General features: G+C 46.0%; 1 protein-coding gene and 1 long non-coding RNA gene across 9 annotated transcripts in view; one reads left to right on the forward strand and one right to left on the reverse strand.

Moving 5' to 3' along the window:
* CUX1 (cut like homeobox 1) overlaps positions 1 to 20,517 on the reverse strand; it is a 266,570-nt gene extending 246,053 nt beyond the window's left edge. For 6 of the 7 annotated variants that reach the window (XM_058854097.1, XM_058854098.1, XM_058854094.1 and 3 more), the window contains exon 1: positions 20,379 to 20,517. In XM_058854097.1, coding sequence (XP_058710080.1) covers positions 20,379 to 20,441 — 63 coding nt within the window. In that variant the 5' untranslated portion in view covers positions 20,442 to 20,517. Of the gene's footprint in view, positions 1 to 18,978; positions 19,241 to 20,378 lie in introns of those variants that run through there. The other variant, XM_058854092.1, reaches the window with a different exon arrangement.
* Positions 19,707 to 23,563, forward strand: LOC131586854 (uncharacterized). Of its 2 annotated transcripts, none has more exons than XR_009279255.1 (3): positions 19,707 to 19,893; positions 22,348 to 22,496; positions 23,063 to 23,563. It is a non-coding gene; the product is annotated as an uncharacterized LOC131586854 (long non-coding RNA). The 2 variants fall into 2 exon arrangements; XR_009279256.1 differs by lacking the exon at positions 19,707 to 19,893 and adding an exon at positions 20,333 to 20,462 and having other exon boundaries at positions 23,063 to 23,562.
* Positions 23,564 to 26,996: the final 3,433 nt, after the last annotated feature.

The following is a 26,996-nucleotide window of genomic DNA, read 5'->3' on the forward strand; positions in this document are numbered from 1 at the left end:
CGGCAGCAAAGCTCGCCGGGGAATCGCGTAACGCGCGGAGCTCAGGGTGAAGGGATGGACACCCAGGAACCCACCAGGGACAGCAGCTCTGGTGTCCCCGACCCGCGGCGCTACCCACGGCGAGATCCCCGTGCACCACACCGCCACAAACAAGCCCTCCCTCTCCAAACCTCCTGCCCTGGAGCCTGCTCCAGGCTGCTAAGTAGGTTGATTTTCAAGTATTTAATATCCAGTCGTATCTTCAGCACTCTGGGTGGGAAAGTGGGGGGGTGGGAGGGAGGGAGGGATAAAAATCAGGCTCTGTCATCGCTCCCAAGAGCGACTCTTATACCCACACAGCCAGTTGGCACCAGCCAACCGTATCTCTGAATTTATGCTAATTCTGTCACTCATCATTACCAGTCAGTCACTCCGAAACCAGCTCTCTGGGAAACACCCCACTTAGGCTCTATCCTTCCTGAGGAAGGATGAAAATAAATTTTAAGAACTATTTTTTTCTTCAATAAGGCTGAAACAGAGCTGAAGTTCTCGAGGCTGGTAGAAAAGGACTGTTCCAATAAACACATCACACAAGCGCCTGTTTTTTTCAAAGACAAACTATCTTTTCAAAACTAACTGAAACATTTTAAATGTCTCTGAGCTAAGGCCACTTTCACCAAACACATCACTCCCAGCCATCTGACTTTTAGAGTCAAATCACCTCAGCTGGCTGCTCCAGGACCATCAATTTGGAGGACTGCACTCTGAGGTCAGCTAATGGCCCTGCCTCATCCAGGTACGATTTAGGTGTCTTTGTTTTCACAGTGCAGAGGATCATTTCATCAAAGCTCTTATACAGCCACACTCCATTTTAAATTCATGTTTCCTTTAAATCTACACATCCCTGCAGAGAGCTCCTCCTCCAGACATGAGTGTCCCCACTGCATTCCCTGGAAAATGCTGCTTCCCACAACATCCCACCTGCCCTTAACTGCTTTTATTTGCCCAGAGAACAGTTATGCACCACTTCACTCTTGCTAAGTTTATCACCAAGGACAGCCATCACCTCTCTTATCAACAGGGGTGGAATTGCTCCACAGCAGCCATGCAATGGGCCAAGGGAACAGAGTTCCACTGCCTTGTCCCAGAGCTGGAGGTGATGGACCCAGCTGGCAGCTCTGTCACAAGGGCACTCTAATGAAATTTCCTTCCTGTTTAGTAACACACAAACTTCTCTGTATTAAGGATATGAATTGTACAAAGAGTATTAACTAAAGCATTGATGAAATATGTGGGGGAAAGCCTGCAAAACAAATTATTTGCACATACAAAAAACTATTGTGTGACAATTTGGATAAAATGCCTCCATGCACATGGAATAGGAAACATTCAGAGATACATAAACCTATTTTATGTCTCATCTCAGAAATTATCATCATGCCAGCATCTGCAGTGGAACTGGAGCAAACTCAAGAGACAGACATGTTGAAATCACCATCAGAACCTCCTACAGCAGTGAAATACTCATTAAAGATTTGCCATCTAAATACTGACTTGCACTGATCACACTTAACTTGTCAGATGTCTGATGGTCCCAGAACAAGGCAATATATCCATAATCACTGATTTCAGTGGTCTGTAAGTTTTGGACTCAAAACACCAAGTACTGGGGAATATTTTATTTATACACTCCGTGGCTATAGAGCAGAATCATGTCATTGTTCAAACTGCTTAATCTGTCTCAGCATTTAAAATTAAAGTTGAAAAGAACCACTAGTGCTTTTAACTGTCCTTAAATTACATTAATTGCATTGTTAAGCACTTTAACAGCCTTATGAAGGCAGCTAAGTAAATCACTGCTTAAAAGTAAGTCTATGCAAGCACCTCCCAAGCTCCACACAAAGGACAGAGCTGTCGATGCCCCAACCTGAAGAATGAGGATCTCCCATACATAAGAAATCAAAGCAGAAGCTACTTTCACCCTTTGCCCAGACAATCTCTATGTCAGCATCAACTGCTGGAACATCAATACATCGTGTGCACAGAGAGCAGCACTCGAGTTATGCTGTCATGGTTCTATTTAAACCCTGGCCTGCCAGCAGGCAACTGATGTCATACACCTGTATACAACAGAAAAATTGCCAACCTCGAAATTTCTGCTGGCAAGAGATCATGAGGCTGTAATGAGCACTGAAAACAATCCAGCCTTCAGCCAGAGCTCACTGAACTATTGCACAGGGCTAAAACTTCACTGCTCCAAGAGCAAAGATGTCACTGCCAGGGTCAGCAACAGACTGAACTAAGTCAGTGCTGGTGACCACAAACTTTAGATTTTTAGATCTACAGGTTCTCTCTTTGGGATGTGCTCTCTACATCCCATGTAACTGGAGAATGTACAGGTGTGGTGGTCAAACAACTCGACAGAAATATTCTCGTGCATTATAAATAAGCGCACCTGTACCGACACGCAGAACATGAAACTTGCACAAAATAGCAGCTGAATTCTTACAGCAACGACAGGCACAAGCTGAACCAAATAAAGATCAGATTATTCTAAGAACAGCAATGATATATATATATATATCTCACATATATATATAATCTTGCATATATGTATATATATCCAGAGATACTTGATATACCGAGAAGAAACAATGGAATGAAATAAAGCAATCCCAAAGTTTCGAGCCATCTGTATATATCCATGCTGAGTATCAAACCATCTGTATTATATTCTTAGATCAGCTAAAGCAAACCACTGGCACCAGTGCCAAGATTGGCAGCAGAGACGATTTGGACCGCCACCAACGAGAACGAGCTACCATGCCTTTTAGAATAAATTTTGTAGCAAACACCAAAAGGGTTGATCAACACAGATTATCACAGCTACAACAAGCCAACTAGTTTAAAAAACAGCCTTTGCCATCCCACAGTGTTTGATTTTATGCTGTACGATAAACTCTACGCCTAAAAAGGAAATTGAGCTTCTCATTGTCCCTGTCCCGCAGGGAAATGGCTCAAACCACTCCAGCAGGTTTTGCACAACAGCACCGAGCACCTGCACAAGGTGTCAGCAAGCCCGTACCCCACACCAGGGGTATCCACTGCACGACTTCACAGCCTTATTCAAGGACACCAAAACCCCACAGGAGTCAGGTGAGAGGCAAAGTGAACCCTAAACTGAACCCTCAGCAGCATCTTCTGAGGCACATCCTTGGAAAATCACCTGCTCCAGTGTGGGATAAGGCTTGGCTTCCTTCATTTGAGAGACACCAGCAGCACCAAGTGACCCACACATTCATCTTCTCCAACCCCAGTCTCCACCATTCTGCAGCACCCCACCTGTCCCAAGAAATTTCATCAATGCTTTGAAGTCTAGCCTAAATTTCAAAGGCAAAAATGCCAAAATATCCTTGAGGATAAAGTTGCTGATGTAAAGAACATTGGCTAACCCAAATAATTTTATTTTCATATTTTAAAAGAGCTCAAAAATAACTATTCACCACCTTTTCCTCTGCTTGAGATTTTGAGAACAACCCGCCTACCAAAGAGTGTAATTCACTTAGCGCTAAGAATTTTGCATGGGTGGAACTCTTTAGCTAAAAGTGATGATAAATAACACCTCCTCAATCCTGCAATCTCCAGAAACAGTTTACAAGAACTAATACATTAGGTTGATTTGCAATGTTAAACTAGAATTTCCCAACCCTCTGATGTCCACCTGAAGGATGCCAGGGGAGACATCAAGATCAAGGGAGCACAACACAAAGTTCAACTGTCTGAGGATCTTCCTTCCTCTCTACCTTTGCTGTTGTGGGAATATCTAACTCTGTGATGTTTCTGTGTGGAGAATTAGCAGATACAACACATTGCCACATCCTGAAAGCTCATCCATCACCCCTCCAACAGCCTCCCAGGACCCTTGCTCTGCTGGGAAGCACAACACCAGCCTTAAGATGAAGGTACAATCCTCTAATGACAGATATTTTTTTTTCACCATTCACACAGCACTTAGGTGTTAAAACAGCAAAATTAAGCAGCATTTTTTCAACCTTGCCTACAGTTTATGTACAAATGCTGCTAATTAATAAAAAAAACTGTGTACACAGGTTCAAGAACCTGCCTGCATGTTGTTCTTACCTCTAGACCTGCCATACAAAGGCCCACACACACTTCCATCAATGAAATGGGTCACATATGATTTTTGTAACTTAGGCAAACACTCAATGCAGAGCACCTTCTGAGGAGTCCAGTCTTCTGTTTAACCTTCTGGGGAGTCCAATTAAAGGTATCAAAGAACAGCAGAATAATATCCTTTCCCCAATAAAACATATTTGCACTTTGAACTATGCATATTGTTTAACTCCATTCGGAATCCTATTATGAGAAACTTATTTTATGAGTCTGCCAAAAAGCCTGGTAACCAGAAGCGTAATCACAGTAAGCAATAAAGGCTGACATGGAGGATATTTCTAGGCAATTACAGCAGGTGTTTTAAAGGCATAAAGCTGCAGAGTTATAAATCTATTTAGAGCCACAAACACAGAGAAAGTAAAAGGCAACCAGAAGGTTCAAACTTGCACAGCAGACAAATATTGTTCCTCTTCCCCTGCAGAATGTGGAGGCTGCAGGAACAAGACCACAGTGAATTCCAGCAAGTCAGAAGAAAACTATATAAAATGCTGAGGTACAACAATCACTGCAAAATGAATGTAGTGACTTCAAAGGAGGACACAGCATACAGATATATATATATATATATATAAAAAAGATACAAAGCTCCAAAAAATCTTATCACTTAAGGACTGCTAGGTGGCTTTTAAAATGTTTCTTTTTAATGTCTTCTGTTGCATGAAGAAGTTTGCAAAGAGTCTAACGGGGGATGTCTACAAAAAGTAAAGTTGCAGATGTGACAAGTCCTATTGAGACCTCACTAAAACTTGTACATGAGCTGTATCTACAATGCAGAATTGGTGGAGGGAACTCAAGGAGAGCTGACTTGCCAACACTACACGTAACTTTACAGAACGATTGCCGGTTATCAAAGTTGCATAAGCCAAGAGACAACACCAACTATAAATATGACTACCAGCTACTCCACACAACCCCAAGCGTCCTGCCAAGCCCTCCTTCATGTTCTCTCTCACACAGACAAAGGCCTCAAAGCCATGGGACATCTGCCAGGGAAACAAATGAAGTTAAAAAACCAGAAGAACATGAACATGTACTAACCTAAACTTGTGTGTTCTTTCTTCCCAATTCCTCCCCCAACACCTCCCCCTACAAAGACGATGTCTCAGTTTACTGTACTCTTTTCCTTCTCCCAACCAGTCTTAACTCTTGGACCAATGTTTTAAAGTTTCCCTACCTTTGAAAAAATAATGTTCAGTTCTTAAATGTTTTGCCAGATCTGGACCACACCCTGCCCTCTCCCAAAATCTTGGTTGTTTGTCTCCTATTGCACATAATCAATTATAGCCCTTTCAGGTTTGTATTTTGCATGGTGGGAGCTGATCCAGAAAGGAGATTGAGCTTGTGTGAGCTTGTGTGTTTACACAAACACACACACACGTACACACACCTTGACAGACACCTTTTGTCTCTACAGAACTTTAGGGGATTTTCCTGAAATGGAGTTTTGCACTTGTAAGCAGATAAGTACTCAATAGCAAAAAAAGTAGCTGAAAATTTGACTCTTACCAGGTCATGCAAATCACTTAAAATACAAAAGGAAAGAGCAGAACCCCCACCATGCTATCACCACAAGAACTGGGAATCAATCATAAGCAATAACTACAGAAAAATGCACAGAGACACCCAACAGACCTCTCCAGTTCCGCTGTACATTTCACTCTCCCCGTTCTTCTTCCCGGATTCAGTGTCAGACACCAACTCCGATGTTTGACAAAAAAGGGATACGGCAGATTGCCCACCAGCCGCAGCGTGTGCTGCCAAGTGAGAAATACAAGCTTGGAAACAGGCTCGAGATTCCAGCCAGGACAGCAAGGCTCGGAGCATCACACCAGTGACATAACTGAGCGTGGTGGGGAGAGGCTGGAGGGGACGTGGGAAGTTATTGCATGAAATAACTCTGCAGTGCATGCAAAGGAGCTGTTTTCAGTACCCAGCAAGACAACTTCATCATTTAGGATTGCCAAGAAATAACTGCAGCTTTCTACTTTCTGATTTTGCTTTTTTAACTAAGTTCAACAGCTAAATCCCTTTTACTACTCAAATGTGAATTTTCCAGCATAACTTTCCTGTGGATGTTCTGTACTTAAATTTTCTTTATTAGCTACAGTAAAGTGACAATCAGCTTTCAGAGCACTTGGCAGAACAAAGATCACCCTGGGTCTAGTTCACAACTTTGGGCTCCTACAACATTGGAAAGAAAGTTTACATCCTAGAAAAGACAAGAATCATCTTGTTAATTTGTTTGGTACAACAGTGTGAACAGCACATGTAGACAAATACTCAATTTGTCTTCAGACAGTTTTTAGAAGACAGACATTTTATCAGCGGATCTGTTAACACTTTCCTTCAGAAAATATGTTTCGCCTGCCAGCAAACAAACAACAAAATAATGTGTCATATCTGTAAAACGAGGGAGAGAAATAATCAAGATTAGCTTCAAAGTGTTGCAATAAAACAACAATAATCAAAGGCTGGAACATGGAACTCTTGTTCTCTGTTCTGTGCTCCCAATCTCACGTTTGCTCTTTTCCTCTGCAGCACCTGCAGACACGGTGCCATTACACGGTGATTCTCTCCAGTTCTGCTATTTAACAATAACCAAGGGGATGTGATGCTCATGAACTCAGTGTTCCGTGGGGTGGAAGCCACTGCTGGAAACCAAGGGCACCTCACACAGGCTGTGCTACACCCAGATGATCCCAAAAGGCAAATCAGCCCCACGCTGGGAAAGGCACCCAGAGATGGCTCTGCTTGTTCCAACCCTTCTCAAGTCAAGCACCACGGCATCTGACTTACCCACTGACTTAAACTACAGGGAAAAAACTCAAAATTATGTTATCTTTCTGTTTAACTTGATAGAATAACTGCTAAGTAAGTTCTCTATTTTGAATTCAGGGGTACAGAAGAAAGTTTAGCCACCAAACACTTCATGGAAGCACTTTTGAGTGAGGCTTCCAAAATCCTGAAAACGTTTTTAGTAAGCTCCATAAATTGTAGTTCTAATTAAGGATTAAATTTGGAGACTAAACACCTCTTTATTTGAGGGCAGGGAGGCTTAAATCTTTTTGTATTAATGCTGAGCTATATCATCTGATATTTTTGCTATGACCAACCTATAAAACCTGTCAGCTTCACTCAGTTTACACAGGGCTTTAATTATGTTTAACTAGAATCTGAATGATCTAATTACTTAACATCTTACAGCACAAACTACTGAGGACATCTGGTTAAGCAACTGGCAAAGGAGTCAAGGAAATAAAACCACTGTTGTGTACCCTGCTCAGGACCCCTGCAAACAGCTCTCCCTCCAGTTTCCTTCTTCCATCCCACCTGAAATTTCTGCTGCCTGAAAACAGCGCTGTGAGAACAAATCATCCACCAGCTCAAAGAAAATAGCCAGGTGAAGAAAAACACTTAGTGCCATGAGCAGGATGATGGGACTTTGAAGACATTTTTCATTTTGCTTTGTTCATCATCGGGTGAAAATCCAGATCATCTCTTGGCTCTTCTGGGGCTCCTTCTCCCACCATTGTCCAGGAATTGAGGCATGGAGGATCACCTCGAGCACAAGAACACTAAAACTGGTGTCAGCTCACCCACATCAGTGCAGGCAGGAAGCTCTCACACCTGCAAGCCTTGAAGATGTCAAAGTTTTTAACCTTTAAGGGAGCAGATCTTAGTAAAGCCAGGGAAAACTCCACTGGGGGAATTATGAAGTCACACAGAGAGCCCTGAGGTTAAACTGGGAATAAGCAGCAATATGAGCTGAGGATCCTTTTGGCCACGAACACATAAATGGTTTCCATAATGTCAGCCTTGGTCAGAGTCTCTCCCTTGGCCTGGCTCCCTGCCAGGGTGATATCACACTTCATACCTGAGGACTGTTCAAAGAAAAGGCTGCCCTAAACACAGGAAGCTGCTGTCGTGACCCATATTGAGCAGACAAGCTCCCACTTTCATCTCTTCACCTTGAAACCGCAGCGCGCTCACCCAACACATTAACCTGATGTGGTCAAAGAAGAAATAAAACCTGAAAGTTCTGGTTAAAATCCCAGTTAAAGCTGCCATTTTCTGTCTTTACTTTCCCTTAACGAACAGATGGAAACCAGCAATAACCATCTGGGTAAAGCAGCAATAGCTGTAAAACACAATAATTCCACAAAAATACACTAACAAGGTCAGTTAAGTGTTTCTCTAATTGTCTCTTGCCCGTGACCTTTTTCAAAGATCTCAGATGAAAAAACAAAACCAAAACAACTTATGAAAGATCCTTTGGCATCTCTGACAGTGTCACAATTTGATTCTGTATCCTGGGGAAATTCCAGTTGGGGAACAGCATTTTGCCTTCCCAGATTTCCCCCTGCTTCCCCCCAACCTCCCAGGAAGAACATCCAGCTTTCCATGCTCCACGACAAAATTGATTATCCCTGAAAGAGCAGTAAAACTAAACCATTCCTGTACGTGCAATGCAGCAAATGTTTTGGAATCCTTCAAGATCAAAGCCACTCTATTAATAAACTTATATTTTTATATTCCTTGCAGCTGAAAAAATCCAATTAAAACACTACAGTGACCTTTTACCAGAGAACGACTGTCACAGTGAGGACAGGATCAGAAGACACCCGAAGCAGGGTTCCAGCAAAAATGGGATAGACAGGGAAAGAGACTCTTGCAGTTGTTTTACTTCAGTCACTGGAGTGGTAAAGGGTGGCCTAATTCAATAGGAAGATCTGAGAGGCTTTTATTAGGTCTCCCAAGTAGTGTAACTGACAGTTAAACAAACAAAGTGTCAGGCCTTAAGTCAGCATTTAGAAAGTAAATTTATAATGAAGAGCTGACAATCAAGACACCGTACAAAGGGGCTGCTGCCAACCAACAGCTTTTAAAAAATAAAAAAAAAAATAGGCAACTAGATATGGAGTGAATATTTCTTACCACTGAAATTAACTTCACAACTGGTTGGTAAAATGATTACAGCAAATAAATAGGGCACAAAACACTGTGAAGAGTGACTGCAGTGTGCCATGGCATCCCTGGAAGCAAGGCAAGAGCACTGGATCCCAGCCCAGCAGCAGGGGCTGTGCTGTCCCACACCAGCCATTCCCACAGCTCCCATCTCATCCACCTCATGCACAAAACCAAAGCACACCCAGAAAATGAAAACTAACACACAGAGCCATCATCTCCTGGTATCAGGACCTTTCACATTGGCAGAAGAAAGCCTCTAACCCCAATTCCTGCCATCACCTTTCACCAGCGAGGATCCTGCCAGGTATCAGGAGTGCAAAGGCAGGACCTGGAGACACAACAACCTTTGGCACAGGGCAGCAGCCAAGCAGGGAAAGCACCTTTCCAACCCCAGCACACTGCTGGATAGCCAAGCACAGAGTGCTGCAGCCTCAAAGTAACTTTTTAGCCCTTTCAGTGAAGTTAATTTTTAAGAAGATGGCATGTACACAGCTCTGGGGCACAGTGACCACTTTCTAAGATCCTGAAATCAATCCGAACTACTAAATTCTTCTTCTAATCCCAGTTAAAGTAGGTTTTCACAGTTCCAATTTTAGACTTCAAGTTCTATTTACAGGGCAGAAAATCCCAGATAGTGACACTAATCAAGTTTTACTTAGCTTGGCATATTAAAGAACTAACTATTCTCAGGATATGCCAGAACATCTCAGATGCTAACAGATTTTAATTTATCATCTAAACCAAGCTGATCACAGCACAGTATGTGTGATGTTTTAATCATTTGTGCTGTATTTAACACATCACTCCAAGAAAAAAGTCCCACACAGTTCTGGTCTCACTAGCTGATGGCCTGGAGCACAGCAAAGGCCTCACAAAGAGAAAAAATGTGTATCACAAGTTGTACGGAAGAACTTGGCTTTTACAATAAAACTTTCCAGCTGTGGGACCGACCAAAACTCTGCCTGCACTTAAAAGAAAACGTGAAACCACCTCCTCCTCATGAGTATGGAAACAGCAAACCACATTTTGGACATAAAATTGAGCATGGCTTAGTAAGACAGTTTAATTTGATTCAAATCCTGGCCTAAACTTAATCCTCAGTTCTGCAGGAGTGAAGGACTGTCAGTAACACTGATGGCACCCAGAGTCTCACAGGATCAAGAAAGTACAAAAATAAAATTCTTACAAAGCACAGAATAAATTCTTATAGAACAATTCTTCTCTCCTCACTATCTGCTTCATCCTGGGAACCAAGAGCACAACACCCTGAGCTCACCCCTACACAGCCACAAGCATCCATCACTTTTGGAAGGGATGAAATAGAGATATTCTGAGTTTCAAGTGGTAATTAGGAGTATAAAGTGCATTTGCCTGAGAAAACAGACAAATGTGTTGTGAACAGAGGCAGAGAGATGAGCTGAGGACACAGTATTAGCAAGCTGCCCTTTTCCAGCATCCTAAGAATTTCAAAAGCAACACTCCATGCCAAAGAAAATGTGCAGAAACCTATAAGCAAAAGAAAACTAGAGCTCCTGAAAGAGGCAGGCAGAGCTGGAAGAAGGGGAGGGAGGAGAAACCAGTGCACTCAACTGTATTTCTTAAATCCATGAAACACTTGCACTCACCTAAAAGAAACTAAGGTTACAATTGTGTAAACAACTCAGCACAGAAGCCTCTCCACAGAAAATCAATTGCAAGACTACTGGCTCCTTGTTTTTAAATGTTTAATATTATCCCATCTCCACAATTAATATTAGAAAAGCAACTATGCTCATACCAGACATACCAAACCAAAACTGAGTTCTATCAATATTAACACACACAGATCTGCAACAGAAAAACAGATATGTAGTTCACTGACAAAATTAGCATTCTCGTGTTTCAGATCCTAGACAAAGGGTACATTTTATCTATGGATGAAAATGAAGCAAACATCTTTAAGTGACAACATGATACAAATTTACTTTGACGAGAACTTGCAATAAAACATGTAAACACCCAATAAAAATAAAATGAAAAATAATTACAGACAAGACACAAGTATAAATTTTATTGAGCTACAGTGACAACATTTGTGTGTCACATCAACAAAATAACAAGAAAATGAATGGAGTTGATTAGAAACATGAGATAAAGGCAAAGATGAGAGGCTGCAGGACTAGGATGGAGAGATTCATCTCTGGTCACAACTTAACCCTGGCCTGGGCTAGAAAGGGCAGCTCCTTCAGCCAAGCTCAGCCAGAAACTCTGACTACACACATGCTAAAAATTCAGCACGTGCAGCAATGCTCACTGGGTGCTGTGCTAAACAGGGATAAATAAAGTTTATCCACCTTTGCCAAGCTCAGGGAGCCAGGATCGTGGCCCCAGCGCGGAGCAGGGCACGAGCAGGAGATGGATATTCCTGATGGCACAAGCAGCACATAAAGCAAACCTCCAACCCCAGCAACAGCCCAAGCACGCTGCTGATACTCTACAAAGCCTGGGTAATTTGGATAAAAGAGAAAAGTTGATGTAAGAAAAAGTTTCAAGCTACCCCATGCTGTGTCTTTGGTGAATAATGAATTTCAGCCTTCAGGTCCAGCACTTCACTTAAGAACTGCTCTGCACATCTCCTCTCTTTGGCCACCCAGGGGACTCAAAGGCTCCCACTTACTGTCCTTAAAACCACCAGAGCATGACTTGGGATGGAAGATCCTCCTTGTCCCCGGCAAGTGTTCCCTGTCCTGCTGGAACAGGCAGCTGTTTCGAACCTTGGGGTGAAGCTTGAAAGGATGTACCCACAAACTGCCAAATTTTTTATTCAACATTCATATTGCTGGCTGCCTATAATGTAAATTTTAAATAGCCTTCAATATACAGAGAAATCTGAAGGGAAACTTGATAAATTGTGTATTACACCAAACAACAGGGAGGTAATGTTTTAAAGTAAGAGTGTGTCTATGTATGAGTAACTCTAGATTATAACTTTATAACCACCAGCAAGAAACATTTTTTCCAGTGATTTAGTACCAATCATTCTCAATATTCTTTTAGGACAACCAATAACTCAGGTTTTTTTCACATTCATTTCTGTAGAAATTGTTTTCAGTAGCAGTCTGAAAAGCACCTACAGATCAGCACGTTCTCTGACTGAGCCATTTAAAATATTGAGAAGGGAGGTACAGAAAATGTAACCACTGAGTCTTGTTTATCCACAAGACCGGGTTAAATAGCAGCAAAACCCAACAGTAACTGCTAACTCACAATCTTGTATCTCAAAGAGGGGCTGGGAGCACTATCAGTGTTTCCCAGATGCAGAAGCAAACCAGTGGAGGGACAGGATGTGTTCAGGGGATGGAGCCAGGAACGGGGATGGGGCAGATCCTGACAGTGAGATTGCAACTCCCAACTCATCTGAGAGTCACTGCCACCTCCTGACTGTGCTCACACTGAATCTGCAGCAGCTCAAGGCTCTGATCAGCACCACTGCCCAAAGTCAGGGCTCACATAGAAACATTTTTGATGGGCTGATACACACCAGCTTCAGCTCAACCCTGGCAAGAGAAATCATCTTCTCTTTTTTTCTGTTTTCTTTAGAATATTAGTTCAGCAACACCATGAAACCACAAACAGGTAGCAGAGATACCAGCAAGAGCAGAAGGAGAAAGACTTAAACCATCAAACTTCCACCACATCATCATCTGCAACACTCCTTTTTGGCTTTGCAGTTTCATTGCTACAGGAATAAGCCAAGGCATTTCCCCTCAAAACATACAAGCTTTTGCCATCTAAGATATATTCTGAGTCTTCATTTAAAAAAAAAAAAAAAAGGAAATAAAAAGCCAAAAGTTATGAAATTCCCTGGGATTTTTTTTGCCCCCTCCTTTACTTTTCAGTAGAAATGGTGAGAATGCTTCTCCTATTCATAACACCTGAAAATACCAAGCAGGTGGATGGAGAGCTACCAGAAAACACAAACTTCGATTGTCACAGGGCAACACTAAAAACCTGCCAGTGCACTCTGAAGTCACACCATCACCTCAGTATCTCATGGACAAATTTTCTGAGGGTTTTCCCACAAGGACAGCCTGGAGACAAACTCCAGGTGATCCCTTCATAAGGTGAGGTGGATTTGCTGGCAACATAAATGCCAGGCATTTCCTGGGAGACCCACCACAGTGCCCTGTGCACTGCCCAGTATTTCTAGAAAAGCTAAAATAAGCTCTCTTCTCCCAACTGTACTGCAAGAAGTTTCATTTCCAAGTCTTAGGTTTATGCTCACTCTTTACCTCCTTCCTTTCTTCACCACTTCCTTCTATCCCCTCCACTCCTTTAAGCAGCGTCACTTCCCCCACACCAATTGCTTTTATTTTTACTTCCCTCTAACATTGCTGCCCTCAGCTTGTCACACGTGAGCCACAGACAGGAGCCAACATTTCTCAGCAAGGAAAGACCTCTGCAATGTGTCAGAGCTGATCCTGCACACACCCTCCCCAAGCCCATGAAAGCAATCCCACGGTGACGTGATAGAGCAGCAGCACTGGACCATCCCACCTCCAGAGCTCGAGGGATGTGATAAAATGTTTGTAGGAATCTGATTATGGTTTGCTCTCACCTGAATACCCACGTGCAGTGCACACATGAGCTCACCTATATAAAATCACTGGATCCAGCAGGAGGAATGGTCACGTTCCTATGGAATTTGTGCAGCCATTTACCCATATTTTAAGCCTAAATTTTCATATCATTCACAGAAAGCTTGTGCTGGCACTCCAGATGCTGCAGTCTCCAGGCTTGCTCATTCACTAAGGTACATTTCCACACAAAAGAGCAGAACCACAGGATCTGCTCAGCTCTGATGTATGAACTCCTCTGAAAAGCCTCCGAGACAGCCATGGCCTACATCCGTACGCACCTCAAAGTGCTCACAACCAGAAACACAAAGATATGGGGGAATTCAAAGCATCTAAACTCAGCAGCTTAAAATACTTCTGTGCATCTGCTTTTGAGCCTTTCAAAAATGAGTAATCTTCACCTCTGTCTTCCCAAAGCAGATCACTGGGGTCTGTGAGCCATGGGAGGAGGATAAGCACCACCCCAGCTCCCTGGGAAAGGCAGCACAGCTCCAGCCCCCATGGAAACTTCCTTATTACCCCAACTGCCAACAAAGGAATCAAATTATTGCAAGGCAAGGGGGCAAGTAAACTGCCAGGGAGGCAAAAAGCTGCTAGCCATTAGTGTGACAGGCTCCAGCTTCAAACCCCTGCCTGCTGTGACACATGCACAGGAGCTGTTGGGCACTGCCCAGCTTCAGCACCTTCATACCAAAAATTACCTTTATTCAGAGTAAATGTTTAACTCTGCTAAGTCACAGGAGGGGCCAAGAAACAGCACAGTAACAACTGCAGTGTCTTGCTAGAGACAGAACAGAAGCACAACTGGGGTTCAGTAGTGGATCTCCTGTAAATTCCTACTGCCTAATGCTTTCCTAGAAATCCAAGTACTGTTGGACAGCAGTGGAGACCTTTGTTACCTCCAACAGCCTACACAAAACTGTGTTTAATCTTTTATAAAAACTTAACATCCAACAATCTGTCTGCATTCCATGCTCTTCACAATACAACCAGTGCAATAGCCTGCATTTTCTTCATTGTAACTGCCAATAAAGGCAGAAATCACTGATTTGCCTTGTCAAACCAGAGACAACAAAACCAAGCTGAGAACATATGTCACAAAATGAGTAGGATTTATCTTATGTTCACTAATTTAAGGACACTCTGACTGCGAGGTCCCAGTTTCTCCTATCTTTCCTGGTACATTCAACTCCATTTGTGAGCACTCCAGTACAAGTCTCTTACCAGCACCTTGTCCTCTGCGAACAATCCCATTTCAGCTTTCCCCCTCTCATCCTCACACCTTTCTCCCCACTCCCACCACACTGGACTATTGTCACTACATTCCCCATACAGAAAATATTGTATTTTCAAGACCTTCCCACAAAGGATATGGGAAAGAACCAAGCACTTGTGCAAGAAAAAACCTGGATACACAAGATGGGAACTTACCACCTGCTTACATAAAAAGACCACAAGCCAGTGCACTGCCTGCTTGATGCCTTAAAAAATACCAATCATCCACATATGAGTCTGTTCTCTACCCAATAAATAAACTGCCTTTATTCTCAGCCTCAGTGTGATCAAACTGAAACTCCGGATTATGCATTTTTCTACATCCACTTTTTGCATTACAAATCAGCTTGCAAATAAAGAATAACTGTTCACTGGAATTTTAGACTGCATGTAATTTCTTCTCTAGCAAATGTTTCACCCATTACTTATTTGGTATTGTTAAGACACAGCCAGCCAGTGCAATTTTTTTTCAGAGAACTCTCAACCACTACCATATCCCAAATCCTCCCTACTGCACTTCTCAATACGTCATCCAATTAACCACAAACTTGGCATTAGAGCAGAGTGACCAAAGCACGCATTGACTCTGCCACATTTCTGATGGGCATTATTTCATTCCAGCAACAGAACAAGGGATAGAAAAGCTCTCAGAGATTTATTCCCAAGGACCAGGACTCAAGGAATCCTATGAAAGACAAGTTCTTGCGCCAGAAGTACATCAAGGGCCTTTCTTCTGGTATGTCACGTGTGGTTAGTGCCCAGGGACATCACCCTGACCACCACAAGCTGCCAAAGCTTTCCTGCTGCAGGGGAGCAGTGATTGCTCTAAGAAGATCTTGGCAGCAGTGCCCTGGCTTTGCCATCCCTCCCTTCTCTGAACTGCATCTTCCTGCAGGAACACCCAGCTGCTTTCAGCACACCGCTCCAAGCAGGTGAGGGGAGCAGAAACTGAGTACAGCAGCTGGAGACTCTTCTCCACATGCACATTCAGCTCCCACTACAAACAGAAAACCACTGGATACTTTTAGGACAAACAATTCCACAATGACCTGCACAGATACACAAAATTAAACATTCAGATCTGATCACTAATTCCACTTCCGATAAAGCATACAAATTCCCTCACAGATCAGCTTGTGCTCTGGTACCATCAGACCAAAAGATCCAACAACTCCACCTGTTTCTAATTCAGTAACAGAAGTACTTCAGTATTTAAAAGCTATTCATTACAACTTAGTTTTTCCAGATTTTGTTACAGATTTTATAAGATCAATGGTTTACTTTAAACGATTAAGTCACAGCCTGCACAGAACTAATACTCCATCCTTACTTCAATCATATATGATGCAATACCAGGATGAGATTTTAAAAAACAAAAACATTAGCAAGATTTGCCTTTAGATTTTCACTCCCCAGCTTGATGGTAACGAGTTCTGCCATTCTTCTCCAAAGCAATAAGAAACCGTACTTTTTACTGAGCCTGTCCTAAAAAGCTACAATGATATTTTGAGAACTTGCGTTTATTGTCAAAATAACTCCAGATAGTTTAAGTTCTCAAAGGGTATTAACTTCTTCCATTTGTCCTCAAAGCTGTGGCTCAAGCTAGATTTACTCCTGCTGGTCAGAGAGACCAGCTGCCTCCTCTGGTACTGATATCTACACACATATTCAGAAATATTAAGCAAGCTGTCAAGGAGAGCTGCGTGCTGTGCCCACGGGAACACGATGCTCCCTTTCCTGCTCTCCAGCAAAAGGTTGTTTTTAGAGTGAAGGTGATGGTGACACCAAAAACTACAAACAAACCAGGACCACGGAACAGCAGGTTACCTTCACGCTGCTGAACTGATTCCAATCACACAACTGCTTCCAAACGGGAGGTGCAGATTTAACTCGAGGGCAGCAGCAGTTCTCCAGCGATTTCATCTGCATTTACTGCCACAATATTTGCTGTTTGCAAAGGTCTTTTTCTCTGAGTGCTGCAACTCCCTCCCCATCAAACACGGGTCCATCTACCAGCACACAACAAACTGAGGCAGCAATGCCACGCCAATTCCAGTTTCTTCAGGAATCATGCCAGCCTTTACTATAGAAAAGGGTTAATGTTCAGCTGCGTGCCTCGCAGGTACAGTCTCCAGTGAAGAGCCCCGTTTGATACCTGTAGGAAGCTGCCATTTTTGCATCTCATATTCCATTTGTGAACAGACCTTTTTGTTCTTTAATCCAAGTTCTGAATTATTTAATCCTGTCTCCAACACTTGAAACATCTTTCCCTATAAACAAGGGGTTATTTAGCGAAAGGAAATAAATAATTTAAAAAGTCAGACCCTAAAGTGTTCCTGGTTCTGTTTTTAATTAATATTGAGACAATCTGGAGAAACCTGCTGCTTAATATTACAAGGCAGGTCGAAGCTCATCAACAGTTAAACGTCTCCTTCTAACAGAAGGTGGAAGAGGAAGTTGGGAGCAGCCGGGTACCCGGCGCTCGCTGCCAGCGATCTGGGACTGCCCAGTCCCAGCTCCTCACAACTTTCTCATGCACAGAGAGCTTCAAAGCTCTCACACCCTGAGCTACACGAGCTGGAGTTCACAGGGCTCAGGTGGAATTGTATTAAGCATAAATCCTTCAGGCTTTTGCGCCGGAACAGAGCGTACGCGGAAGTATTTTTATTTTCTACAATTCCACGCTCGAAATACGTCAGTGCGAGTGAAGGACGGGGACGGAGGGAGGCATGGACAGCTCTGTGGGACTGAACTTCATCCCCAGGAATGATAGTTTTTATAGCACATTGCTTCATCTGCAAGTGGGAGTAAATATTACACTACCTCTTCGTGCAGATGGGTGGGTAAAGAAAAAAAAAATAAAAAATAAAAAGCTAATTTGAAACAAATTAACTCTTCTGCATAGGGAGGAAGGTGCTCTCTCCCTCCCAGGTCACTCCAGGGCTCTCTGCAGACAGCGTATGCAAAGTTAACAAACTCCGTGCTGCTCACAGCCTGCCTGGTGAACCTGCCAACAGGTGAACAGCCTCAATCCGCAGCACGGATAAATAATCACCAGTCCTCAAAAGCAGGTAATGAATATTGTTCAAACAACTCTAAGCTGGCGTTACCAGAATGCTTCAAAGGAGAAGCTACAAGCTGTTCAAGTCAGACTGTCACATTTAGTCTGCAAAAACGAGATTAAGGTTTGTACAGTGATACTCCACAACAGGTTTTACAGTATGCACAGAAATTAAATTATGATAAAAGTGAGCTATTTTTTACTAAAAACAGAATAGAACAATCTATCAAAATGCCATTTGGCTGTGTTCATTACATTTTAGAATTTAATTTACATGATAGATACTTTAGCATAATATGTTTTAATCAATAAGCATTTCTGAAGGCTTTATTTTTATAGGCAATATTTAGACTTGTTCACCGTTAAATGTAACGCCGTGGTAGCGATGTTCAGAGCGTTTATTTTCCTACGCTAAGAAAGTACAGCCACACGTACACGGAGGCAAAAGCAAAAGTCCACAATTAGAGATGTCAGACCTTGTTTAACTACGTCTTAATTTAATCCATTTTATTTTATACAATTCTACATCTGGATCTCATTTTCTGTATTCCTGGAGGTATTCCGGGTCACTATTAAGAACCCTTTCAAGTTAGCAAAGTTCAGCCAAGTCCACCTTAATCCAAAACCTTTAAAAGAAACAATAAAACGCGAAAGGGGGTGGAAGACGACAGAGAAACCTAAAACAAAACGCTACTTTACCCCACCTCCTAATGCACCTGAAAGTCGGAAGGGACCGGCCTCCCAGCACAGATCCCACGCAGCACCTCCCGTTTCGGGGGCTGCTGGGGTGGGAGTTTTAGCATCGCTCCCGCTCGCCCGGCCGAGGGGAAGGGAGGGCGGCAGGAGCCGGGTCCCGCTGCCGGGGCCCCGCCAGCATCCCCTCACCTCCAGCGGGAATGCGGCTCTGCCCAGCATCAGCGCACCATCCCTCTGCCTGCCGCAGCCTCCGGCCGGCTCCACCGCCGCCTCCACGGGGGCCAGGGTGGGCAGCCGCCGAGCTTTCGAGCCAATTTATTTAAACGGGAGGCAGCGGCGGGTTTGGAGAGGCAGGGCAGCGCCTTCCTGCGCCAATCAACTGGGAGACACGCGTGTTGCAATCCCATTCACGGCGGGAGCAGCACCGATACAGCGTCTGACAACCCCCCCCGGCCCGCCCCGGCCTTATCTGTAGCTCGGCAACTCAATTAAACCGTGGGGCCGCAATTCCCCCGGGGACGCTCCCCCGGGGCAGGGGGAGGGAGGCCGGTCTGCGAGGACTTTCCCTCGCAGGAAACGGCACTTCTGGGCTCTCCCGAGCCAGCTCAGTAAAGCATCAATATTCCGCTCATCTGTCAGATCCTGGACAGCAGGAGAGGCTGGAGAGCCCGTGAATTATGTAACGTGCCCTCCCGCCGCCGCGGGGAGATGCGCCGCGATGCCCCCGCCGGCCGGGACGCCCCCGCGCCCCTCCCCGCGCCCGCCGCTGCCGCTGCCCTCCCGAGCCCCCCTCTCCGCGCACCGGGCGCTCGCCCCTTCCCACCCCGCGGGACTCTCCGCCGCTCGCTCCCTCCCTGCCGGCGGCTCCCCCCGCGTCCCCTCCCCTCGCGGCCCGGCGCGGTGCCCGCGGCGGTCGCAGGGCGGCGGCCGGAGCCCCGCGCCCGGCGGAGCGGAGCGGAGCAGAGCGGAGCGAGGGCCGGCACCCCGCGGCGGCGGCGGGGAGCGCCCGCCCGCCCGGCCGGCACCACAGCGCCCCCAGCCCCCGCCGCTCCGCGCCTGCACCGCCAGCCCGCCCGGCGCCCCCACACAAAGTCCCAGCACTCGGTAAACTTTCCCCGGCTCCCGGCGGAGGAAAAGCGGCGGGGACGCGGCGGCGGGAAGGGGGCAGGCGGCGGGGAGGGAGAGGGAGGAGGCGGGCGGGGGATGAGCGGCGGCCGCCGGGAGTCCCGCCGCGCCCGGCGCCCCGCACGGCCCCGCCGCCGGGGGGGAGCGCGGAGCGGGGAAAGAGCAGCCCGGGACGGAGCGGGCGAAGCGGCGGCAGCCCCGGCAGCGGCGGCTCCGGCGCCATCTTGGGCTGATCGATGAATTGAACAAAGAGGATCAATTTCCGATGGGGCCGGTGATCGATGGCGGGGGGGGCGGAGGGAGCGGAGCGCCGCGGCCGGGCGGAGCGGGGGGTTCCCTTTAGGCGGCGCGGGCCGGCAGCGGGAGGAGGAGGGGGAGGCCGGGCCCGAGGGAAGGCGGAGAAGGGAGGGAGGGGGGGGTCCGGCGGCGCGGCCCGGCCGGTGCGGCGAGCGGGGGAGCCTGACCTGCAGCTGCTGTAAATCAAAGCGCTTCCAATATTGAAACATCGATCCCACATTGGCCGCCATCTTGAGACATATTGAGACAGAGTGAGCGGCTGATAGAGAGAGAGGGGCTGGAGTTCAGGAGCCGGGAGGGAGGGGGAGGGAGGGAGGGAGGGAGAGAGGGAGGGAGCCGGCGGGAGGGGGGAGGAGGGGCGGGGGGGCAAGGGGGAGGGAGGCGGGCAGGGAGCGCCCAAATCCCGGCCTGGAGCCCGCCCGGAACACGGACTCAGCCCGCGCGCTCCCGCGGGGGGGGGGGGGGGGAAGGGGCGCCGCGGCCGCGCGCTCGCGGCGACCCCGCGGCCCCGGCCCGAGGGAGCCGCGCCAGGAGGGGCCGCGGGACGCGCGCGGGGACGCGCGGGCGGAGCGGGGCCGCGCCGGGCGGGGGGACGCGGGGACAACCGCGCCGGGCGGGGGAACGCGGGGACAGCCGTGCGGGGGGATGCGGGGATGCCGCGCCGGGGGGGGATGCGGGGCGGGAGGGGTGCGGAGCCCCCCGCGGGCGCGGTGCGGGTTCGTGGCAGCGCATCGCCCGGCAAATGGTGCCCGGAGCGGCGGCGGCGGCGGCGCGGGGGGAGCCCGCTCGGGGAGCCGCGGGGCTAAAATTAGCCAAGTGCGGAGAGTTTAGGGGAAACAACAATGAAAAAGTGCATGGAGGGCAGCGGGTTCCCGGTGTCCGGGGCGGTCCGGGAGCGCCTGGAACGGGATTTCTTCAGCGCGGACAGGAGCGCCCTGCCAGGGCCGGTGCCGCCGGCCGCTGCCGAGGGGAGACGGATCACACGGAGGCTGGAAAATCAGATCCCAGCCCCGCGCAGGATATCCATAGAAACGGAGATTAAAAGGATGAAATAACTTATTTTGTTCTAAACAATAATGTTGCTATAAATACGAACATTTTCCTTGTTCCCTTCCTGAAAAGCGCAGAACATTTTAGCAGGCTCATCTCCTAACATAATAAATCGGTGTACACACACAGCCTGCAGATACCTTGCCCCCCTCGAAAGCATTCCCTGTTTTTGCTGGGAAATGGGCAAACCCACGCTCTGTACCTGTCCCCTCTGGAATCGATAAGCTGCACGGTATTTTTCCAAATACAGCTACTTTCGCTGTTTTGCACTTCATCTGTAAAAGGAAAATACCTCTTCCCCCCCCAAGTGAGCGATTGTAGATTTTTTCTCAAATTGTATTTGATCACCGAGTGAATTTAGTGCTCGCTCAAGTCCGTGGGCTGACTGCTTGGAAATGGCTCTGCCTGTCTTCGGAGAAGTTACGGCAGAGACAGCGGCAGAGCAATTGCCACAGATTATTTCCCAGTCTGCTGCCGGCCTCCTTTGGAAGAGCACCATCATTTCAGCCTCCATTTCCACTTTTTGCTGAGGCTGCTGCTTACAAAGATACTAATTGCGATGGCGGGTTTTATGTTAATGGGTTCCACGTAATGATCAGCCCGACGACTACAGACCTTCAGATTGTTGGTTGGCTGCGCTGGGAATAAAACTAATGGCATTTGGTTATGAAAATGTCAGATCTCTACGTGGTGATCTAAACTGGGGGCCCAATGAGACCGAAATCCAAGAGCCTCCACGCGGCTGCCGTGGGGCTGGACCCAGGGATGCCCTTGGACAAGGGAGCTCCTTCTCCCCCAGCAGTGCTGTGCCTTGAGGGAGGGCAGCTCCTTGCTGGGATGATGCTGGAGAGGATTGGGGTGCCTGGCTGGGGTCCCCCCTGCTCCGGGGAGAGGGTGTGGGGTGCTGGGAGCGACAGCCAGGGATGGAGCAGGGATGGAGCTGCGCGAGCCTCCGAATTCTGACTAACGCCGTAACCGGTTTGGTAGCTCTAAAATAGGATTTTAATCCTGGGAAGCATCATTTCACATTCCAGTGACCTAATCAAAATCCTTTCCTCTAATCTCTCCATGGTCCCCCCTTTCTAGATGAAAGAGGCTGGAGTTCCTGTCTTCACCCTTTCTCCGCTGCCTCCCTGTTCTACCAGTCTGTTCTGTGTCCAGGCAACTGCAAAAAGACATTTCAAAGGCTCCTGCCGTGCCATGTAGATGTTTTCTCTTGTTAGTTTGGACTGCAGGTGTGTAAGCCTCAAGGATGAAGTATCATGGTGCTGTTTTAGGTTCGGGGCACACAGTCATGGCACAATAAATCACATAGGAACGCTCCGCTTTGAACGCGCGCACACAGAAAAGGGAAAAGAAAAAACCATCTGACCTGAATCATTTTCTGGAAACACATCTGGTTAAAATCCAAAGTTTTAAATTGAGTAATATTTTAAAATACATTTGGTAGGTATTAAGTTACAGTGTTATAGCTGGTAATATTTATGATACTAATGTGTTAAGCGGAGGTTTATATCTGTCAAGAAATATGAATGATTGTCATATGGGGTAACAAATGAATCCTGATATAAATAACATTTTATGATATTTTTAACATTATTGTAGTCTTTTTTTTTTTCCACAGAAGTTACATTATTGCCAATTTGAAATAAAAGCTCTGTGGCTACATACCAAAGCTTTTAGCTATGTAATTTTGAATAAGTATGAAGCAGCACGGCTGATTTGGGGAATTACTGCGAAACCTTAACTCTGCCGGAAGACAAACGCTGAGCACCTATAATTCCTATTGTCTTCCATGCAGGATCAAGTCCCTCGTTTGCCATTTTGTGTGGCAGCAAGCCCAAGGAAATCTTGCTTGACAGCTCTGTTTTCTCAAAGTGCTGCATTTCTTCGGGCTGGATTCTGTAAAGATCCTGCAGGCTACAGAGCTCCTTGGAGCAAGCGATAATGTGCTTTGTGTTCCTGCTGAAATGTACCTGTGTACCATGGGAGAGGGAGCTTGGAAAACTGGGTGCACCCTGGCAAGGAGATGGTTGGAATAAAGTTTTCTTGTGTTATAATGTTTTGAGGAATCATTCTCATCTGTTCATTTGAGGAAGGTTTTTCTAAAGTTAGATTTGATCTGTGTAAATGCTAACTTCTTTCAACAGGCACTAATAGAGTACTGGAAAAGGAAGCACAGTGAATTTGAAGTTTAAATCTCAAATGATGGCAGCAACCAGCAATACATCCAAAATATTTGTAAGCATGTTGTACAGATTTCTTTTTAAGAATTGGATGAAAATCACATTAAAATCTGTTACCTATTAATGTCCTAAGATCTCACTGATACAGCTCTTTAATGAACATATTTACACTTTGGGCCATCACAGAAAATTGTCCTTGTTATTCTTCATGTCATCATCTGGAATACTGAAGAAAATGGATCTTTATTCCAAAGGTCCCAAACTGGTTGGGAGCAGTTCCTTAGCACAGCTGCTCCCCTGGGCATCAGTGTGCATTCATGAGGATATTTTGGACAATGAGTCCAGTATTGATCACTGGACTTTGGCTTCTCTTTGCCTTAATGAACCTGGCTGATTTTCATGGCCAGGACTGAAAGATGAGGTGCTGCTTCTCCCAGCACTTGTAACTTTTGTGTCTCTTCTCCAAGGATTCTTGTGGTTTATTCCTTCTCATTTTCAAACTGACTCCCAAATTTTTATCAATTCTCCTAAAAGAGTTCCTCCAGAGCCTTCTCTGTACCCATGTCTGCTCCTTGTCCGGGCCCTTCCCTCCTCACTTCATGGCTCTCATCTTTGCATCTTCTTCAGCTGATTCTTGTCCCTGGCTGCCAGTGCCCGCTGGAAAGGAGCTCCTCATTCCCAAATCCCAGCCCTCTCCACTGTGGAAATGCCCTTCTGTTCACCTAAAACTGGATTTGAGATATCCTTTTCTGCTCTGTGCCATTGCCCAGCGAGATTCCACAGGGATGGCAGGGAGCAGAGACATCCAAACAGATAATTTATGTTCCTGGGAGATTTAGTCCAAATTAAGATCAAAACTCATATATGTCTTCCAAATCACAGATAGTTTTTTTTTCCCAATTATTGTCAATGACTCTAATTCTGCTTGATTTATATCTCTGGTAGTAGCCAGAGGTTTTGCAGCACATAAATTTCCTGAGGGTTTGGCCAGTGATGTGGACACTGTGACATGTAGAAGCTCAGGAAAGCCCCTGAGCAGAACATGGTTGGAAATAGAGAAAATAGCAGGGAGAAGGATCCCCCATGCCTGCACACAATTACCTGGGTGTCCAGCTGTGGTCACTCAGCTGGATGGACCCTTGTTTTCTCAACCAACATGCCAATTCCCACATTCTTTGGTAAATTGGTAGAGTTTTAGCAGAAATCATGTCGATGGCAGCACACATGAACCAAGCACAAAATCCTGTGATTTCTGTTATCCTGTGAGCACTGCACACCCACAGATACACTCTGGCAGGTGGAGGAGAAGAAAACAATTCTCTCAGAGGGCAGGGAAAACAGCCACAATTAAAAGCAAAGTAAATTTGCGTGGTGTGGTTACTTGCTGGTTAACTCTGAAGACGTTTATGAGGATCCAGCATAACCCACAACAGATCTTCCTTGAGGATTTGTGAATTAACCCACACCAACACAAACATGGGATGGCATTGCAGTGGTGTCTCTGCCATGTGCAGCTACTGAAGACCCCCAAAAGAGCTCCCACAACATTTCTCTCAAATAGCTGCTTTTCTCAACCTATGTTCCATCCAGATGCATGGTTGTGTTTTGGCCAACATCTGGAACAGCAGAAAGAGGAGGAAAGGATCTCTTGGGTTATGCCTTCCCTGGAGCTGGACTGAGTAAATTTGATACTGAATTTCTCTCAGGGTCTGGTTCACCCCAGCTTTAATTTGTCAGCACTGTTCTTGCCTTCTCATCCTATATCCCATGCACAGGATGGTACCAGAGCCAGGATTTTGTTGGACAGTTGGCACATCGAGCCCTTCTCTGGCCTCATGCTCCATGCAGCTCTCTTCTCTCTGACTTAGGCTGGTCTTGATTTGGGAATTTACCTTTTCTGCCCTCTAAAGGGATCAGCAGACAAGTTAGTAGGTTATGTTCCCAGGAAAAAATCCTATTTTTTTTTTTTTTCACTTGAAAACTTTCATGATTTTTACCCTTTTACTGGTTTCTCTTAGAGGTTTGGGTTTTGCACATCTTGCTATTCCTATCATGAGCCCTCACCCACTTCATGCAGCCACTTCCTCACTTCAAGTTCTTGCTTTTCTCCTCTCCCTCCCCCCTCAGGTACATTTTTGCTGTGCTTTTGCCTCCACTAACTCTATCCCAGCCAGGTATTTCTCCCAATTCTCTGCTGAATCTTCAGCTCCAATATTCCACATATTACTTTAGAATAAGGATCTGAAGCCTGCATTATTAGTTTAAATGCCTTTTTGTGTTCTGAACCTCACCTGGGCTTATTCTGTCTGTCTGAGCCACTCTCTCAGTGGCAGGAGAGCTGGTTTGGTGGCTGTGGCTGGGGACAGGAGCTGTGGCTGGCTGCTGGCACAGGGCTCTTTGTGGCATGAAAGGAGTCCTTGGATCCTCCCTCAGTTTCTCCATTTTTTACAGCACCAGTGGTCACTGGGAGATCAAAATCTCGTGGTGGCTGTCAGGCACTCCACCTCAAGGGCTGCAGGGCAGGGAAGCAGCGAGGAGAAGGACGAAAAGTACAGATAAAGCAGCTCAGAGCTGCTCACTCACCTCCAGTTCCCCTTTCCCTCCCTTCCACAGAAGTGGGTGAGTGCAGAGCTGAGCTGCCTTGGCAAAGGGAAGAGAAGAAAGGTTTTTATTTCACTTTCCAAACACAAACACTTCACGTGGGACGGAAGAAGGGAACACCCCTCTGCTCCTTTCCTCCAGCTGGGCTTTCTGGTCCCATTGTCCCCCCTCGGTGGGTCCCCCACGGGCACCTGCATTGTGATCTGTGGTGTTTTGGGTGTCTGAGGTGCTTTGTCCTCCAATAATGAGGCTGAGGTTTCATTTGGGGAAGCACATCTTTTCTTAGAAATACGAACACTGTGACTGACTTAGCACAACTGTGATTTTCTGCAAACACAACTGTGTTTGGGGTGGTTGCATGCGAATGCTGGGGAAGGAGAAACAGTAATTCTGAATTAATGCAGAAAGGGAGAAAATAGACACGCTTAGAGGAAGCCCTGAGTTCACTGCAGCTGTCATACACTGGCAAAACTGATGCTGTGTCCCACAGGAAACATTTCAGTGTGGAGAACCTCCTGGTTGAAGGGAGCCTACCTGCGCCTGTTGTGACACACGAGTGAGCCAAAGTGCTCGGGGTAGCACATCAATCCAGTCTTTCTTTAGTAACATGTATGAAATAAATTGGGTTTTTTCCCCCCTGGTGTTGCATCATTTCCTATTTGGTGTCCAGATGGTGACAGATTACCAAACAGAGGGGGAAAAAAAAAAAGCATGTAATATTTTGTATCTAAACATTACCTTCTTCTTTGGAATAAAGAGATCCAGTTTTATTCTAGCGATGATTCTCCACATTTGTGTGCTGGCCCTTGTCTGCATCTGCTTGGCATTATCCTGGATTGGGGCTTTAACCTGCTATGAATCCAAAGAAATTATACGGAATTGATGGGATCACTATGAATTTCCAGGGTGTAGGCTAGTGCAGACCACATCCTATTAATCTTGTTGTGT

This window comes from Poecile atricapillus, chromosome 21 (genome assembly GCF_030490865.1).
Source record: "Poecile atricapillus isolate bPoeAtr1 chromosome 21, bPoeAtr1.hap1, whole genome shotgun sequence".
NCBI classification, from domain to species: Eukaryota; Metazoa; Chordata; class Aves; order Passeriformes; family Paridae; genus Poecile; species Poecile atricapillus.